General features: G+C 41.6%; 1 protein-coding gene across 1 annotated transcript in view; it reads left to right on the top strand.

The window, feature by feature from the left end:
• The window catches only part of CACNA1C (calcium voltage-gated channel subunit alpha1 C), a gene marked incomplete at both ends in the record, with an annotated part of 485,303 nt that overhangs the window by 434,773 nt on the left and 31,824 nt on the right, over positions 1-18,706 (top strand). Inside the window, one exon of the mRNA XM_080351364.1 lies at positions 17,691-17,723. Coding sequence (XP_080207490.1) covers positions 17,691-17,723 — 33 coding nt within the window. The remainder of the gene's footprint in view (positions 1-17,690; positions 17,724-18,706) is intronic.

Here is an 18,706-nt window from a genome sequence, read left to right as displayed (position 1 = left end):
TTTGTTACTAAAAACTTGCACAATCTTTTGATGCACTGGTAAATGAGCAGCAGCTATGAATGGAGTTTGTTCTGAAATGTTCTGAAATCCGTTTGCACTTATAACCCTTATTGAATAAGAGAATGTTTTGTATGTTGGTTTGTCCTGTCAGATTCCCTTCCTGCTAGCAGCACTTGATACATTACATCTGTAGCAGATGGGCTTTGGAAATAGCAGCCCATCTTGGATGGACAGTTGTCACCTTCCCAAGCAGTGTGAGGCAGTTTATCAGATACACTTCTGCCTTTTTCCTCAGGAGCTTGTTGCTTTCTTGCTGTTTGTGGGTTTGAGCAAACCCTGCCTTGTGTTTCTGTACACTGTCTTGTCTTGTTCCAAGAGACCTGGAGTCTGAAAAAGAAAGAAGAAATAAACCCTAAAATGCCAATAAACTCCAATACTTGGAGATGTTTAGCCTGGTCAGGTGCAGGTAAGATGTTTCTGCCCAACTCCTTAGAAGCTGAAGAACATTTGTGGTAGGGTCTTAGAAGGTGCTGCTCTTGGGGCTAAGGGACAGTTGTCATTGTGGTCAATTAGGGAAGCTGGAGACACCTGGCACAGGTTAGTTGGACATGTGGCCGTAGACATGTAAGCCTGAAATCTCTGTGAGGTTCACCAGACGCCAGCACTCAGGGGAAGCACATTCAGCAAGTGCTGAGCTGCAATAGCCATAGTTGTGGTGGGAACCCTGCCTGACAGGCTCCACAGTGTGCATCTAGGTATGCGCTTGCATTCCTTTGTGCAGTTCCTCATGCTCTGTTTTTTTCCTTTGGACAATTATTTTTGTTTCTTGAAAAGGAATTTCCCAGACCAAAACCTTCATTAAGATAGATGTGAGCGTGCATGGGTGGGCTTTTGTGTGTGCGCTCCGTTGGTTGTAGTATATGTTCTTGAACATGTTTGGATACTTGCATATGGGCTACAAATCCATGGGAGAATGTACAGACATGAATCCCTGTGTGGAGGAAAGAGAGTGTGTATGGGCACATACATATTTCATACATATCTGTGTTGTGAATGGTTGTTGATGGAGACACATGGGTTGTTGTGCATGTAACTGAGTCTATGAACAAGTTTTCTGAGCCAATGTGGGTACCTTATTGTGCAAGTTCAAGCTGCTTATAGGTGAGTGTTTATATGTGAGAGTTTCCTGTATGTGGGCATGTTCATCTGCATGCCTGTGGGTGAGTGGACACTTGCATGTCAAGCTCAGGATATTTTTGTTAGCATCACTGTGCACTCAAAAGTAGTGAGAAGGCATGTATTCATGCGGTGGGCCCTCAGGTTGCTTTCAGCATTTCTGAGTGCTTTGGGAAACCTCCACTTAAAACACCTCCATGGCGTTGAGATACAACAATTGATAAATCCAATTGCATCACATTAGGTCCACTTGCTTACCGTAACTTGGGAACATCTCACAGGTCCTGCCAGCCATCTCCACAGACACATGGACATGAATCTCACACCACTGAATACGTGCAAGGGGCACAGGGCAGTTTAAAATCTGGAGGGATTGAGAACCTCAGAGAGTGGCACAGTTTCTGCCCAATTTACTTTTCAGTCCCCTTACTTTCAATCTGAATTTTCAGAGATTTGTTTCTCAGTAAGTGTTACAAAACTAGCTTCCTAGCCACAAAATGAAGGGTTTTTTTAAATTTTCTGGAAATATTCAATGTTCCTATTTTGGGTTACTGTTAAGCCACTTCTTAAGTAACTAAAGAGGGACGGTAAAACGTTTTTAATGTGCTATTGAAAAAAAGAATTTTCAAGGTAGATACCACATCTACCGTGTGCCAATTCTCTTTAAGTGCTAAGACCAAGAATGACTATTGGGGAATAAGAGAAAAGACTCTGTAATACATGGGGCCTGAGAGGTAGGGCCTGTGTGTTGTATTCCTTGGATTTTCACCAGATCCCTACAGCTCAGTCTCCCCATCAGTATATTGGAGGTTATTATTACTCCTTACATTAAGAAAGCATTGTCATTAGTGTTTACAAGACACTTTAAGTTCATTAGGAAAAAAATCAAGGTGGCAAAAATTATTACTATCTATACTACTACTACTACTACTACTACTACTACTACTACTAATAATAATAATAATAATAATAATAATAATAGGAAAGAAAATGTTATAGGAGTTTAATAAAAGCCAACAAATTTGGAATATACCAACCCAGAAGCAGCCCCAGGCACAAGCTTGCATTTCCTTCCTTTCCACATCAGCAGACACAACCTGGAGTTGAGCACTGTGAAGGTGACTGACAGCCTGCTGTTCCCTCCTCCAGGAAAATAAAGTTGTTCATGACTATTTGTTGTGCTGTATCAAAGGGGGAAATCAAGTTCAATTTGTGCTCTGTGCTACAGTGCCCAAAGTGACAAAAGGAAAATGGTCAGATCCTGAGTCACTGGGAAAGCTGCTAATGTAACATCCTTCCTCTCAGTCGGAGAGAAAAGCTGACACCTCTCTGGTCCCCAGGGTCCTTTTTTCCTTCAGTCTTTCTCAGTGTAAGACTAAGGATTCACTGTGGCTGAATCTTTGTCTGCCACCAAAGTGATGCTCACAGCAGTGCCTGCTTAGCTGGAGGAGTTGGCCCCATCTAGCTGCAGTGGGCAGATGTGTGAGGGTGATGGAGACAGGCTCAGGGGGGAGCATGTGTGTCTGCAGAGCACCGGTGTAGGTACCAGTGACAGTGGGGATGTCATGTGTTTGATTCTGTCTGTCTAGAAAGGATGTCAGGGAGGGTGGGTTTACACCTACTTGTGAGCCTGACGAGGGATCCTGCTGGTGCCTCTGAGTGCGTCTGCATGTGTGGGTACCCCTGTGTTCATCAGCTGTGTCTGGGAGTGCATGAGGATGACTGAGCAAAACCATCTGGACTGGTATCCATCCCACCTGTTCTACTCAGTGACTGTACTTGTGTGTCTGAATGTGTCTGTGAACACTGCAGGAGGTAAAGAAGAGGAGGAGGTACCTGTGACAGGTATGCGACACGATACAGCAGATGTGACAAGCCAGGGGTGTGTGCATGGGTACATGATGTGAGCTATCAGGGACAGAAAATCGGTGACTTGCAGGCTTTTTTGCAATAATGGAATATTTCCCTGAGTAAGTTGCCTTCGTGTTGTAGCAGTATATGTTTTTCTAAGAGTGAGTGTTGTGACTGGTCCAAGGGTTGATGGAAATGGTGAGGGTTTTTTAATGGCAGAAGTAACAGCAGGAGAAAAAAGGAAAGTACAGCATTGCATGTGATCTGACCCACAGTAGCCTCTGGGATACCTAGGTGCTTCAGGAAGTAGCACTCCTATGAAGGTCAGGGGAGGCCCAAAACCCATCTTGCTGCATTCCTTCTGCTATAAAAGGTTGGTCAGGTCTGTTGTACTCCAGCCTGCTGTGTAGTGGTTTGGTGTTTGTCTATCAGATATTCAGGAAAGCCGAATACTTTGTATCTTGCACTTCTGAAAAGTTTTCCAAACTCCAGTAGGAAGTCAGCAGAGGGTTGCAGTTTGCTTGATTCCTAAGTAAGTTCAGGAAGGCCAGAGAGATACCAAAGCATTCAGCTCCCAAGAATACTTGGAGACCTGTGCAGTGATTTCTCCTTTAGTCTTTTTTTATTTCTCAAGTTAAGTAACTCAGGCTTAAACCAGGCGCATGGGGCCTTTCCTTACAGTCATCTTGCTTTTGGTGTCAAGAAGCTTCGTATGATTTGTCATGGGCTCCTGCTCCCATTCTTTGAAATATCTGACAGCCTATACTCAAGTCTCCCTCTCACCTTCTCCTGCACTTCTCCCTTTTAACCCACCCCCTCCCTTTCTTCCTTTTCTCCCTTGCTTTCCTCTCCCTCGTCTCCAGCCACACTTAACCTCACAAGTTCATTTTCACCCTCAATCAATGTGTCTAAAGGCAGAGAACCAGTGGCTTAAATCCTGCAGTCCTTGTTCAGGCAGAATTGCCCCCAGGGGCATTTTGCCTGTGCAAGGACTGGAGCGGTCGGGCCCTGCGACACAGCCCTGTACACACACCCCCCCGCCATGGGAGCAAGGATCGGTGGAAGGACGACATACATCTTAGCCCACACCTCAGTTGGGACTGGCATTCATCTCTGTCGCTGCGTCTGTCTGTCTGTCTTTCTGTCTCTGCCTGTCTGGTTCTCTCCGCTTCCATGCCCTTTGCTGCTCAGATTTTGGCCATCAGCTGCCACTGGAAACAAATCTTTGCAATTGCTAGAACTTTCAAGTTCATTTACCTAAACCTTCTGGAAGAGGCAAAAAACATCTCCTTCCCTCTCCCCTTCTCTCTCTCTCTTTCTCAAACGCCATCTGGGTAGCAGAGGCCTCCAAATTATGTAGCAAAGGGCTGGAGAAGCATAGTGGCTTCTTTTGACATCTTGTGTTGTCATATCCTTACTGCTGCCATCCTAGAAGTTGTATGTAGTCCTGAGCTATCCCTGTGTGTGTGTATATGTATGTATATATGACTCGTTTTCTTTTTTGAAAAAAATGCTGATAAAATATATGGAGGGGGGTGGATTTATTTGTAGTTTGTGGGGTTTTTTGTTGTTTTGTTTTGTTTTGTTTTAATATCCAGTGCTGTTTTTATCGTTAGAATAATCCAGTTAACACACCATGGTGGCCTCAGCTTCTATACGTAGGAAGCCACGTTGAAGCATGGTTGTGAGCTTTAACAATGGCAAATGCCAGTTCACAGTGCTTTATTTTTACTTTGGTGGGCTACTCTGAACTCTTCCTGAAATGAGGCTTAGATCAATTCGGATTTGATCACCTCTTATGCTTAATCAACAATTCTAGGGCATGTTTTTTCTCTGTGTTGGTGAGAAAGAAGTATGGTAAGACTATCCGACCACAACCATGTTTGAACAGCGTTATTTTGGTTTTATTTACGTATATTTTTGTCAGGAAGATGGGGCCTCTTTTTTTCTCTCTTTTGGCTTAAAGATGATGATATTCTGAATGCATTTCCAGAGTTCACAATATGATTTGCCCATTCGAATAGGTGATTTTGGTAACTGCACAAATTTTTCCGTAAGGAAAATATGGGCAAATAGAAAAAAAACGTATGTTTTGCAGTAAAGAGAATGGTTAATGCAAATGACTCCTTCCTCAGTTTACCTGAGTATTTGAGCTGTTACTGATGACCAGCAATATTAGCACCATAAGAAAAGAGAATGTAGTTTCCATGGGGAAAACTAGTTTGAAAGACTCTCCATACTGCTCAGTTTTGAGGAAATACCACGATATTGTGGTTTCCACAAAACTACTTGTTATACTTGGTTTCTGACATTATTCCAGGTGCATGGAATAATCAGCATGTATTTTGATGTGGGATTTAAGAGCAGCATAAAAATAAATTTGCCCTACTGGATAAATATAGACACATACATGCTAGTCATCTAAAACACGAGAAATGGAATATGAAGACTCCAGGAGAACAAATCCTTAAAACCTAATTATAAAAGCAGTAAAAGGAAAGTTAGATAGCCCTATAGCTGTTAAGACTTGATGCACAAACCTGTCTGGAGTCCTTCTGAGTGAAAATGGTTAGAGTTGTCTTCAAAATGCTGAGGCATGATATCTCAATCACTGCACTGAGGAGAGGATCAGGCTTTTAATAAGTGCAGGCTTTCACATACCTCAAACCCTGATGGGTTTTAAGGCTTTTAGAGAGGGAATCTTGATTTCTTATTTGACTGTAAATTAATTTTACAATAACAATAATAGCTAAAAGTAGGAAGACAAAGTACAACAGGCCTTGTCCTGTGTTGGTTAAATGGTAAAATAAGTGTGTGACATGTACATTTCTGTATAGAGTTATTTTAAAAGTACACATCCAGATTGTCTGAGCAGTATTTAATTCTCCCTGTCATTTTTCTATCACATCATTAAAAATAAATAAATAAATAAATAAAATTCTGGCATCAACATTTGTGATATAATACAGTTCTATTTAATTTTCCTTTCAATTCGAAGTTTTTTTCCACAAAGCTCAAAAGAAAAAATAATATAAAAACATTAGAACTACCCCAAGCTGGTTACATTTTCCATTGGCTTCCTAGCCAGGATAAATCATTCCTTTTGCCTAGTAAAAGTTGCTTTTAACTTTCCCTGAACTCTGTTAGAGATTGTATCTTCATAAGAATCCATAGAAAAATCTCTGACTCTGAATCCTTAGATCGTCTTTTAATATATTAAAGTTAATTATGATAGCTCCCTAAGCACTGTAAGTTAGATGGTCGGGTGCTTGGGTGAGTTCAAACACAGCTAGTTCTGCCATCTAAGGCAATTCCTTGAAGCAGTGAAAGATGTCTTCTGGCATTTAATTCCTTTTTCTAAGATCTACTTTGCTGAGAATGCCCAAGAATTTTCCTGCATCGCTGTTCTCCACATGCAGATTGCAGCAATAAAGGGTGCACACTCTCCCATATTTCACTCGCTCAGTTTTACTGTGAAAGCTTCTGTCCTTCATCCAAATTACAAGAGCTTTTAACATCGGTCCTCCAAGACCTCATTCCCTGCACCATCTCTTACTATTATGCATATTTAGAGATCTGCTAATTGGTTCCAGATTGCACTGCCAGTTGCAATGAAAGCAATTTAAGTGACAGAAGAAGGAAAAACACACACAAGTATTTTACTTGTTTTCCTCCTCAACTTTCTCTTCTCTGCCATCTTCTTGTCCTCAGTCACTTTCTCCCAATGTTGCTGAAATTTTTGGTAGCAGAGATCATGTCTCCCATCCCCAGGAGCATTAGGGGCAGTTTTAAGCAAGGCAGTAATTAGTTCCCCTCTGCTTACTGTGTCAGTGATTTTTTTTCCTGTCTTTCTTCAGCCAAGATACCATCAGTCCAGGGGAAAGGCTGTTCCCCCTTGTGAAGGTTTTTGTGCCAGGCACTCAGCAGCAGTTCAGCATGGTGATGGGTACCATTCTGCAAACTCAAATGCACAGACTAACAGGAACATTTGAGGTTCCCGTTAAATAAAGACCTGGTTATGGGTTGGGTTTTTTTTGCTGGTAGGCAAGACAATGCAACCTCCCAGCCAGATCTGTAATCAAAGGTAAACACGTACAAACTAATTTTACCCCTTCTAATACAGTCCATATAGCACCCTCATTTAGCTCCTGCGCCCCTCCCTCTACACTCATAAGAGTTTTTTAAATTTTTCAGTAGATAACTGTTTTTAAAATGGCTGGTCTGTTCTTCATGGAGACCATCTGGCACAACATGCCAACAAAATGATTTCTGCTTCATGTATCTTCATAGACATCTGCTAAATGGGACCCATTCCCAGTTGCATCCAGATGACCTAGCTGTAGAGGCTGGTTTGCTGCTTATGGTCAGCTGATTGATAGCCAAAAATGTGGCTCTGGCTCTAATTGCTAGTAAAATTGACAATGTTGCAGAGTAATGAGACATCCCACCTGGTCACATCCCAGTTTTTCTCTCAAAATCCACTTTCGAACTTGGAGACACCAGTCAGTGGTGCTGCCTGCTGAGCCTTATCTGAGTGACTGGGAGAAAATCTGCTTCACTCAAAGCCAGATCAAGTGGCATCTTTTCCTGAGCTGAACAGACATGAAGGCAAAGAGATCTCAGCAGTAAAGAAACACTTGTTAATAGAAAGACACTAAAACAAATTGATATTTAGAGCTAGGGATTTTGAGGCTCAGCTGTGTGCCCAGACTTGAACACAGTAAATCACACGCAGCGAGTATAACATATCATCCAAACTGCCCTATTGTTTTTTTTAACCAAAGAATTCATCAAATCAATAACCATTTATTCTTGAAAAGAGGTATAGAACAAAAAAAAAATGTTGCTTGGTAGCTTTGTAACAGCTAAGCTTCAGTCTCCATACGACCACCTTTAACATGCTCTGATAATGCCCGTGTTTGGCATTTCCAATCCCAGAATGTGTCATAGGCTTTATTGTATTCCATATTAACATATAGAAATCCAGTATGATTCTGTAGGCTGTTGTCTTCTAGGAAACATTCTGAATCAAAATTAAATAACGTCGTAACTTGGCAATGAAAAGATACAGCCTGGGAATTAAATACGAACTGTTACAAATCTCGGATGAAAATGGTCCATCACAAACTCTCTCTTTGGGTTGCTGCTATCTCTGGCTATCCTCTCTTGAGCAGAAATTAATTACCCAAAAGTAACAGGGGCTGCTAGTTCACCTGTATCTACTGTCTCTTGCAATCCACACTCCTGTTGCATTTGAACAAAGGTAGATTGGGTTTTCAATGTGCAGTTTCTTTGAGCACTTTCATCAAAGCGTAAGATGGCTCATTCATCTTCGTCCTCTCCCAGAGCCTTTGGATTTACCAGAGGAAGGGTCCTGGCAACACTGCATGCAGAGTCTTAGAGCTGGCAGCCTGCCTGCCTTCTTCCCTGGAAAAATCTGCTCATGATCTAGTCTCCATCTGGCTCCATCAGTGCCCAGAAGAGTTATCATACTGAGGGAGTGGGTATTTTGCTACAGACCACAGGCCTGTTTCTGACCTTGACACCACTGGTGTAATTCCCCATCAGTTATACAGGAGCCACAAAGATGCTACTGAACCTTCCTTCTGGATTCACACGCTCCTGCCAACCACATCACAGTAAACCCTTCACGCTGGGCTCACAGCAAACCTCTTCACAGATGGGGCCCAGCAAAGCCTGAAGGTCTCCAGCCTCCTTTTGTCCATAGGCAGGTGAGGCTGCCCAGAGAAACCCCAGTAACACCAATACACAGAGGGCACCAAGTTTCAATCTGTTCTTCATTTTTCCTTCTTGCTTTTCCTTTTTTCGACATCCTGGAAGCCTATCAGCTAGTTAATAAGTAATTAACAAATAGCTGTAGAAGTGCTCAAATGTTCAATGCACTGAAGACAAGCACAGCCACAACAGAAGAAAGATGTGCTTTTGGGAACTTGCTTTATTCTTCAAATCATCAGCCCCAAGGGAGGATGAAGCCAGTGGATGATACTCACCCTCTCAGTACTAATGGAGTATTGCAAGATGTTGGAGACAAGGAAAGTTCCTGCCAACCTATGGCTCAGGAAATTCATCTTAGAGAATTCTGATGCCATTATCCTTTTCAAGACTGGCTGTGGGATGGTACAAGAAATGGATAAAACTACCCCTCATACAGCACACAACAGCATGTCCTTAAAGTAGCCAAGACTGGCATGAATGCTCTGAACAGACTCTTCTTTTTCATTTCAAGATCAAAATCAGTGGCATGGTCTTAGTTTATGAGAACCTTAGGAGGCCAAGCCATGTCAGATACCACCTCTCTACTTGCAGCCCACCAGAGCAGCTGTGCTTTCACAACCTTGCTACAGATAAGTCAAAATGATGGATTTTTTGGGTGTTTGGGATTGGAGAACCTGGATATGAAAAGAACTTTCATTAGGAAATTTTGAAAAGCAGCCCCACAGATTTCCCTCCCTCCATCTCTCACAAACAATGGGGGGAAAAAAAAAAAATAGAAGAATGACCAATGTAAGAGAGAACATGAATCTTCCTAAAGGGGTGCAGGAGGAGAAGACTGCCCTTTCCAGCACAGTGCTAAAGTCACTGCTGAGTTTGGTGTTTAAAAGTCATATTAACTTTGCCATAGGAAAGAAACTGAGGCATGTTGGACTACTTAGGAACAGCAATGAGGAAACTGTTGGCATGGTTGGTGATAGAGTTGAGGAAAGATGGAGACTCGCGAACTCTAAATTTTCACACTTGTTCTCGCTCTTTCTTGCTCAGGAGTCTGGTCTGATCCCAGGGTCATCCCCCCTCAGCCTGCTCTACACTGGGAAAGCCTGATTACCTCCTTTAGTAGCACTTGCTCTGTTGTGGATCAAGAACTGGGCAAGTGAAAAGCCAAGTTGAATGAAAAAAGTCCACTCTGTCACACGTCCTTCTGGCAGAGGTGTCCAAATCAGCAAAACCTCTCCTCAGCCAATACTCAAATTGGAAAATCCTTTAAATCACTCCACCTGTAAAACAAAAGTAAAAGGTCCTGCACACAAGTGGCCTTTCAATATTTATTTGCATGGCTCAGTTTATCTCCAGAGCCTTCCTATCCAGATGTTCTAGGGCACTTTTTTGGCTACTTGTCCCACAAAACACAAAGAACAAAACACAGACAAAGCTGCACCTGCCTCTCTGAGTCAGACCAGTACTTGTACCTGAAGATGAGCAACACATCTCTGATGGTGTTTAATATCTACTTGTTCCTCAGGAGCCACCCAGGCTTGATTACCATAAGACTTGAACTCATCATTTACCCAGAGCTAATGAGAAGGATTATTAAAACATCCTGAAAATTAAGAATAATTTGCATAGATATACTTTACCAATTGTTCTGCTTTCATGAAAGTAATGGGAAAAAAATAGAGCTTTCAGCTGTGTAAAAAGTGACTCTCATTAGCTATCCAGTAATTGTCAATCTAGAGTAATCTGCATAACCAAATTAAAGCAATTGACTTTCCTTATATTTACCTTAAGCACTTGGAACCATAAGATTACTGTCTGACAATTTCATGGATATATATATGAAATTAATTAATAAGCTATTCAAATTGGCATGATTTGCATATTTGAAGGTAATTAGAAAAGCGAGTTCTAGAATTTAAAAATCTTAGAATACATAGGAAATGAAGGGAAAAAAAATGATAGCTGCAGGACTCATTTGCTTTAAAAGTTACCTTGACCTTATTAACTGTATTCGAAATAGGCTTTTGTTGCATACAGGTATGCTAATATGTCCCCCAGTATCTGAGATCATGTGGAATCTATGTGAAGTATAAATGCATATCTATTGCATTTGTATGAGCTGGTACTTTATGTCTATTGACCCGGTGCAGGCAGAAATGTAATGGCAAACTTCATTGCAGGTGTCACATTTATCCTAATTCTCCTTATTGCACCAAATGAGAATTTAATTCCCCAGTGCAAGAGATCTCAGTCTCTTCTGCAAAGCTACCTGAGGTTTAGCTTGTCACGTTGCATTGGAACAACTCAAGGTTTTTTCCAGGGAAATCAGCAGGTTGTTCACCATTTGCCCCAGTAAAAGCGGCATCATACACCTTGATTCCCTGTTTTACTGTAAGACTGCACCCTTTTCTAATAGACACTAAAACCAAACCTCAATTTATGACAATTATCTAAAAAAAAACCTCTGGTGCTTTACCCAAGTTAGGGTCATAGGAAATGGAATCAAAATTTTAAATTGCAAAATGTTCAGTAAAAGATTACTCCAACAGAAAGAATTGAGGAAAATCAAAACATTTGCTTAAGTAAAAACAGATTATTCCAGACTTGATTTTTTTCATAGTTATATAACATTTCTACTTGAAACGAAAAATTAAATTGAAATGTGCGAGAATAAAATGTGAGATTTCAATCTTACATTACTTAAATGCTTTTTTCAAAATTGACATGTTTCTATGGAACATATCACTTTCAGCATCAGCATTCTTCTAATGGAAAATATTTTTGTAGAAAAAAAATCTCTGACTAGTTTTATTCAAAATATTGCTAGAAATTCTCAAAGAACGGCACACTTAATTATTTTTTATTTTTTTCCTGCTAATAATTTGATTTCACCATTGGGTTGTGGGAATTGAGAATTATGCCCTCTGCAAACCAGCAGTATTCTCTGTTAGAGAGATACCAGATACATTTCTGCCTGATTTTGTAATAACTTCACAGACTTTGGTGGCAGGTGGATTATCTCTAGAGCTCCTGTGATTAAAACCACACACAGCAGTGGCAGACAGATGACTGTGGAGGAGGTTGTGGTAGCTCCCCAGTGCTCCCCAGGCTATTACCTGCCAGCAGCCAGGTTGATTTGAAACTCTGACTTTTTTCAGCTCTCCACAAAGACTTGTGTTACTCAGAGAGCCTCCTGAGGTCACTTCAGAATTTTGACACTACAAACACCAGAAAATGTCTAGTGGGTTTTCTTTTATCATGTCTCCATGGCACTGACAACCTCTAAATCTCTTTTTTTTTTTCCCTATACCTGGGTAAATTCTTGTTCTTCTTGAAGTTATGTCCTTGCAGATCCCATCTCAACTTGTATGGGACCCACATGTGTGAAAAACAAATCTCCAGAACAGTAGAACTGTTGGCTTGCACTTGCCCTATTTGTGTCCCTTACATCCAGCCAAGATGGAAGTGGCCAAGCAGCTGAAACAGCCCTTCGGTTCTTTCTCACTACCTGTAGCAACAAAAAAATCAGTGTTGCTTGCAAGGTATCCATTAATGAAAATGCCTTTAACTGCCGTCAAACTCTTATCTATGTATGACAAGTTCATTTCCCCAGAATGTGTCTTTCTGCCCTTTATTTTGTGCCCAAGAAGGTCACAGATGCGGTACGGCTAAAGCAGGTAGGACTCTTGAAGGACTTCTAGATACAAAGAACTTGAACTAGAAAAGACTGATATCCTAGAACTGCAAAGGAACTACATAGCACTGCAGCCTGCTCAGGCCAACTCTACAGTGTGGATTCTCAGAGGCATCCTTCCTGCAAAGAGTATTAAAAAGCAAGAAGTTAATATCTATCATGCGTTCCTCATGAAAGAAGGCTAACAGACCAATGGGAAGTTTCCAACAGATACAGCATCTTTATGGTTAACTTTTAACTCTCCAAGTGTCAACAGCAATCAAGGAAACATCTTAGACATCCATCATCAACAGCCAACTGCTGCAAGTGGTCTCCTAAGAGCTTCATCCACAAGCCATATTTTCCTCAGTGGAGAAATGCCATTATAGATTGTCACAAAATGCAAAATAAGCATCTGACCATTTGTTTTCTTGAGAAATATGAAGATATTCTGTCATATCGTGGTGCCAAAGTCTCGAACACAGATTTCCTGTCATCTCTTCAAACCCAGGGCTACGAGACAAAATTAGAAGCCTGCCATCATACCACTGCATTGACTGAGACAGGTCTGACTAACAAAGCAACCATAACACTGTACATTCAGCTGATTAAATGTTCCCCAGACCAAGCCAGACCAAAGTTCTCCACAGCATAAAGGTTGGATTCTGTCTCACAAAAAGAGATTCCTCCCTACGAATGGAAGAAGTCTTGTTAGAAAGTAAAAAAAATATCATCAAGAAAGTTTTACCCGTCAAATGTCAGGAAGAATTCAGTTTGGATTTCCTAGCAAAGACTGGATCATCTGAAGGAGCTGAACTCATCATCTTGAGTATGTCTTGTAGTGTTAAAAAAAATTACTGTAATCAACAGTGCTGGTAATGGGAACACCACCTGCCTGTACTGCCATCTCAGTGGCAGTCAGGCTTCACATCTACTGGAACATGCTTACTCAGCAGTCAAGCAGCCTCCTTGGATATATTGATTAAGTATGTACTGTACAACCCTAATGGAGCTCCCCTCCAGGCATTTCTAGGTGCTGCTTTTCTGGATAGCCAGTACACAGGGTGTTTCAAAAAGACTGACCCAATTTTAAATCAGGTTGAATTTCAGATCAGGTCCATTTTTTGAAAGATCCTGTGTAGTTGTAGCAGACTAGCCAAAAACCCCAGGGAACTCAAACCTCTCAACATGGTCCTCCATCTCCAGTGTTCCATAGGGACGAGGTGGGATTGATATCTCTTCTCAGGATTTTTCTACTGCAACTTTCATTTTAATCTATTTATTAACATATCTTATTTTTTCTTCTAAATCTTTATCTATGCAGAAGATATTCTAAGCCATGGATATTTCAAGGGGCTTTGATACTACCATGATGGTACAAAGTGTTTAGTCTTTTTGCTCATATTTTTGCTTCCATCTTTACAGCTCTGAAAAGCCAAGTCAACCCTTCTCAGAATTTCAGAATGGATTATGTTATACTATAAACATCATATCATATTGACAGTTACATGTTGCCCTTGGAACATAGAAACTGGTTCTCCTGGAGTGCAAATTTTATTGTCTCCTAGCTTTCAAAGCATTCATACTGTAACCAGGATTTGGAAACCCATAAACACGACCTGTTGCAAGCTATTTCCTTGACTTGATGGCAAGATCAGACACCAAGTTTGATATGTGAGTCAGTATGGAGGTTCAGGAGACTTTGATTCTCCCTGTACGCATCTGGAGGTTCTTTGCAAATAGCCACCAGAAAGCCTCACTTCCCACCTACCCATGTGGAGCACGATTAGCAGGAACACAGTGCTATCAGCTACATTATTTGGTGCTGTGGTCTCTGAGTTTTTAGGTATCTCTCCATTGAATAAACCTGTCTTCTTTCCAAGAGACCTCCTCACCTGGGATCCTGAATTCGTGGTAGGCATAAGCTGTGCCTTTCACTTTTGTGCCTGTAGAGCAGGGGTGTCAAACTCATAGAGCAGTTACAATTATACAGGCCTAAAATTACATTTTTCCCTTTGAAGGCAACCACAAGGCTGATGTGGCCCCCCAGTGAAAACAAGTTTGACACCCCTGCTGTAGAGGCTTTAAGGATGCACACAGTTTTGCAGCAGCTTGAGTAATGCATCTGTTTAAAATGTTGGTGCCCTACTACACATTGAACAGTTAACCTCAGATACATGCAGGTAAAAATATTCTGAGGAGCTTTTCAGATGTGCTGCAGGGATCCCCCAGTCTTTATCCTGCAGAATCTTTACTTTGGCCTCCAGAACATGCTTTTCTGTTTCATGACCTCTTCTGCTCTTTAGCATTTCTATTACCTTTTTCAATATGGTGACATCAAGATTAAGAAAAAAAAAACAAGAAATAAATGGCCCAAGCAGTTTCATTGCCCTCATCTTCACTGAGTGTCTTTACATAGATGCAGCCTGCCTCAGACATTTCTCTTCCCACTCTTAGCCTGCATGTTCCCTTCTCTGTCATTCTTAGTACACCCTTGGACTTTTTTGTGGTTTACACTTCAGGTCCCTGTTCTCTATGATGGAAATTGTGCAGAGCATCATGTCTTGACTGATCTTGCTATTATTCTTGTTGCCCTTTCCCATTCAGTTATGTGTGCTGCTGTGCCCCACATGTCAAGAGCAGGGTAGAATACTTGAAGTTCCTTTGCAGGCTAGACCACATGCAGGTAAAAACAAGTATAGCCAAAGCTGCCTTCTGTTAAGTGCTGTAGATTCTCCAAAGGCTTCTTCAAAGACATCAAACTGATGAGGATTTGCTTTTGTACATTGTTCTGAGATTTCTAGAAATAAAATCCTCTCCATTTCAGATGGGAATTAGACACTGGATTTATTTCCAAGTACCTATTATCACCATGCCTCAGTCCCTGTGAGCTGATGTGACTACTACATTTTCAGGTGCTGAGTGCTTGTCCTTCTGAAATCAGCATGCCCACATTACTTGCAAGGCTGAAGATTCTCAGAAAATCTAGCAATAGCTCTCAGCTTTATAGTTAGGAATGGCCACACTTGAAAGTCCCAGTAGCAAGTTCTCAGATACCTGTGCTCAGGTCCATATGGCGACTTTTTGGCAGAGGTGAAAAGTGGTAGGATTTGGCTACTTGCTGAAAGCTTTTTGGATATCAGAAAATGTATTCAGGAACCTGCAGCTGGGGGTTGACTTCCCTTCATATACTCATGCACAAAATATCATATGCACAAATGTATCAGGAACCTCAGCCGGCAGTGCTACAGTTTGTACCAATACAATCTGCCAGCATTAACAGAAACCTTCCCATGCTGCTTTTGAGCCTTTACTGTAGGTAGTAATATAATTTGCCATATATTTGACCCCAACTTAAAACACAGGCCAGTTAGCTCTGGGAATAAAAGAGGAGTAAGTCACCCTCTATTTCACTTTCTTAGAAGTGCCAAAGAGAGCCAGAACCTTTGGTTTCTAGTGTTTCCACGTGTTGCCAACTCCTCCGAGTTGAGCATCCCACATCAACAGTTCCTTGTATCACGATATCCTTTTATACAGCTCTTTTGACTCTATTACATTACTATTATCTGCACTTTCTGATGAAATACTAACAATATCAAGTTAAGGTATAATATTCCACAGTAATTTACAAGCCTTCTTCAGCCAGTCAGTCACAGATGAACAAAAACTGTCAGCCAGGGAGAATGGCAAATCCTGAAAGGTGCTGAAAATTTTGGGGCTTACTTCAGTTAGTTTGAAGGAGCTTTGTACCTTCTACCAGGAATGCAGCAACTAACAGAATAAGGGTGCTTCTATTGTTATAAAAGATGATTTGTAAACCTAGAAAGAGGAAGGGAGATGGGACAGAGAAACTTTTTGCTGGAAAGATGTTTGCCCAGCAACACAAAATCAAATTCTATGCCTGGTCTGTATGTAATGTCTCTACGGGCACCACTCCTTTATTTGGTATTCAAGCCAATTTTTGCCTGGATGTGATCTGAAAAGAAAACACAAGAGCAAACATGTCAAAGAGGAGAATAAAAGCAATTAAATCTGACACTGCCAAAACAAAGAGTTAACCCAAAAGACTATTATATGATTAGGTGTACCTAGGGTTTTTAATTGTTCTCATTTGCCCGCATCAACAAATAGGCTGTACATCCAAACTACATTTTTGATTTAGGTAATACAATGCCAGATTGGTTACTGCAGTGTCCTTGGAGAAAAGGAGCGCACTTCAGGTGTCCTCTGTGGCACCAGAGGTGAATTCTGTCATTGGCAGAAGAAGAAATTCATCAGTGTCAGCTTTGCTAATGTAGGCACAGGAAGTAATGGCAGACAGGTTTGGCATATGGGACATAAGATAGAGGTTAGGCTTTAAGTATTATGTTACTGTTGAACTGAAGGACTTCCAATAAAGCTGGTTTTATTTGATTTTCAATTCTGCTTCTTACACCTAAGGGTATTTGCAGCCTTGGGTGTTTTTCAGAATTGTTCTCAGTATTGGAAATGGCCCCAGAAGTTGATCAAGGAATGTCAGGCAGAGTGTTTGCAGCAGCTAGGCTCTTCCAGGCACGACAAGGGCTCAGCTCAGCTCGGCCTCCAAGGACACATCCATTGGGTCCCTGGAGCTTTGCTGAGAGGTGGGTAAAGGTACAGCAAGCTAACCAGTTTTACCAACCCATTTCCCACAGCTCGTGGTGGGTGTTGTAGGGTTGCCAAGAGCTGATTAGACTGTCCCAACTCATTGTCTTAGCAACAACAAGGATATTGCCCAGAACTATGTGTAAGGGAATGGGGATATAAAAATAGGAAGTGTTGCTTTAACACTGGGATGTTATGGATTTACAAATCAGACTGATGCACTAGAAGCTGGCTGGTCCCTGTACAGACATGGCCTGGATCTGAACTGACAAGCTAAATCAGCCCCTGTATGGAACTTGACAGTAATGATACAAGAAATCTTTTAACAATATGAGTACCTGCACTGCCTGGATGCCAGGATGTCTAGCACTCAGGAGATACTGAGTGCAATTCAAGTGTGGTGGTAGTGGATACAGCTTACATCAAATTCAATGGGAGTTGTACCTACCTCTGCCATGGCCAGCTTTGATCCTGGGCATCCTAGGGAATAAGCCCAGCCTCTTGTGCATTTCTTTCAAACTCCCTTTTGCCCTCTTCTGCCGTTTTGTTGCTCCTGTGTTAGCCAAGACCTAGTTTACTAGGGCTCTTGATTGGAGACTTATTACAGCTTATTTCTGTCTGCCTTTCTTTAAAGCCAGCTGAACATACCCAATGTTCTTCCTCTATGGTAAGACAAAAAATACAGACCACCCTCCCAGCTTCTGTGACACTCTTTCTAACACACTCCTTTATTCTCTTCCCGTGATCACAAGTTCTCTCTCCAAGTCCAGCCTAGTTATTTGTGCATGAAGCTGCCATGTCGTGTATTGGTGTGAGTCTGGTGTTCACATGAGCTGTGAATATGCTGCACATATGTATTTCTTGTGCATCCTGAGCTTTCCTTGGTCAAGTTAACTGTCGTTCTGCCTTCTAATGAATCACCAAGAGAGAACTAGACCTGGTAAGATTTCTTGTTAGTAACAAACTATATCACTATCAGGATGACACTGAATGAGTTTGCAATGTGACTTCATGTCCAAGCCTCCACAATGGAAGGGATGGGGACTCTGACTTTGCTCTTCAATGAGGTGAAGCTCTGTAACATTACAGTTCTTACCTTGCACGCAAAAAAAAGTTGTGCCATGGTGCACAGTGTTCAAAGGCAGTTCCCACGCTACCCCAACAGAGTTGCAGTAACTTCCAGTCTCTTGATTGCCACTTTGCAGAACCTCCTTCCTCGGGCAAGGAGATGCCTTCAAAAAGCTGGATGAAAGCCAGGGGAAAGCAAGCAAAGCTACTCAAGCACCGGCTAATCTGTAGCCACCTAGTTGTAAAATGATCATAATCTCCCAAGGCATTGCTGAGTGTTCTTGGCTAAGTGGTTTGATGCCAGTAAATTGTAGATTTGCGTCAGAGAGGAGTCTGTTCTATTTTATCCGCTGCTTAGATTTTGCCTGCTCCGAGACCCTAGGAGCGCAGGGATAATTTTCTGCCTAGAGCAGCTGCCTCCTCTTACCAAGGAAAGACAAAGAAATGCTAAAACCTTTGTTCAGACCCATGTCTCAGCTTGCTGCCATTCAAAGGGCCAAGTCAACAAGAGCAGCAGCAGGTAGAATAATAAAACACTTTTTTTTTTGGTCACAACTACAGCAATACTGCTGTCCAAATATC

This window comes from Nesoenas mayeri (genome assembly GCF_963082525.1).
Source record: "Nesoenas mayeri genome assembly, chromosome: 1".
NCBI lineage: Eukaryota > Metazoa > Chordata > Aves > Columbiformes > Columbidae > Nesoenas > Nesoenas mayeri.
The sequence above is the reverse complement of the archived record's forward strand: the minus strand, read 5'-3'. Positions and strand labels throughout refer to the sequence as shown.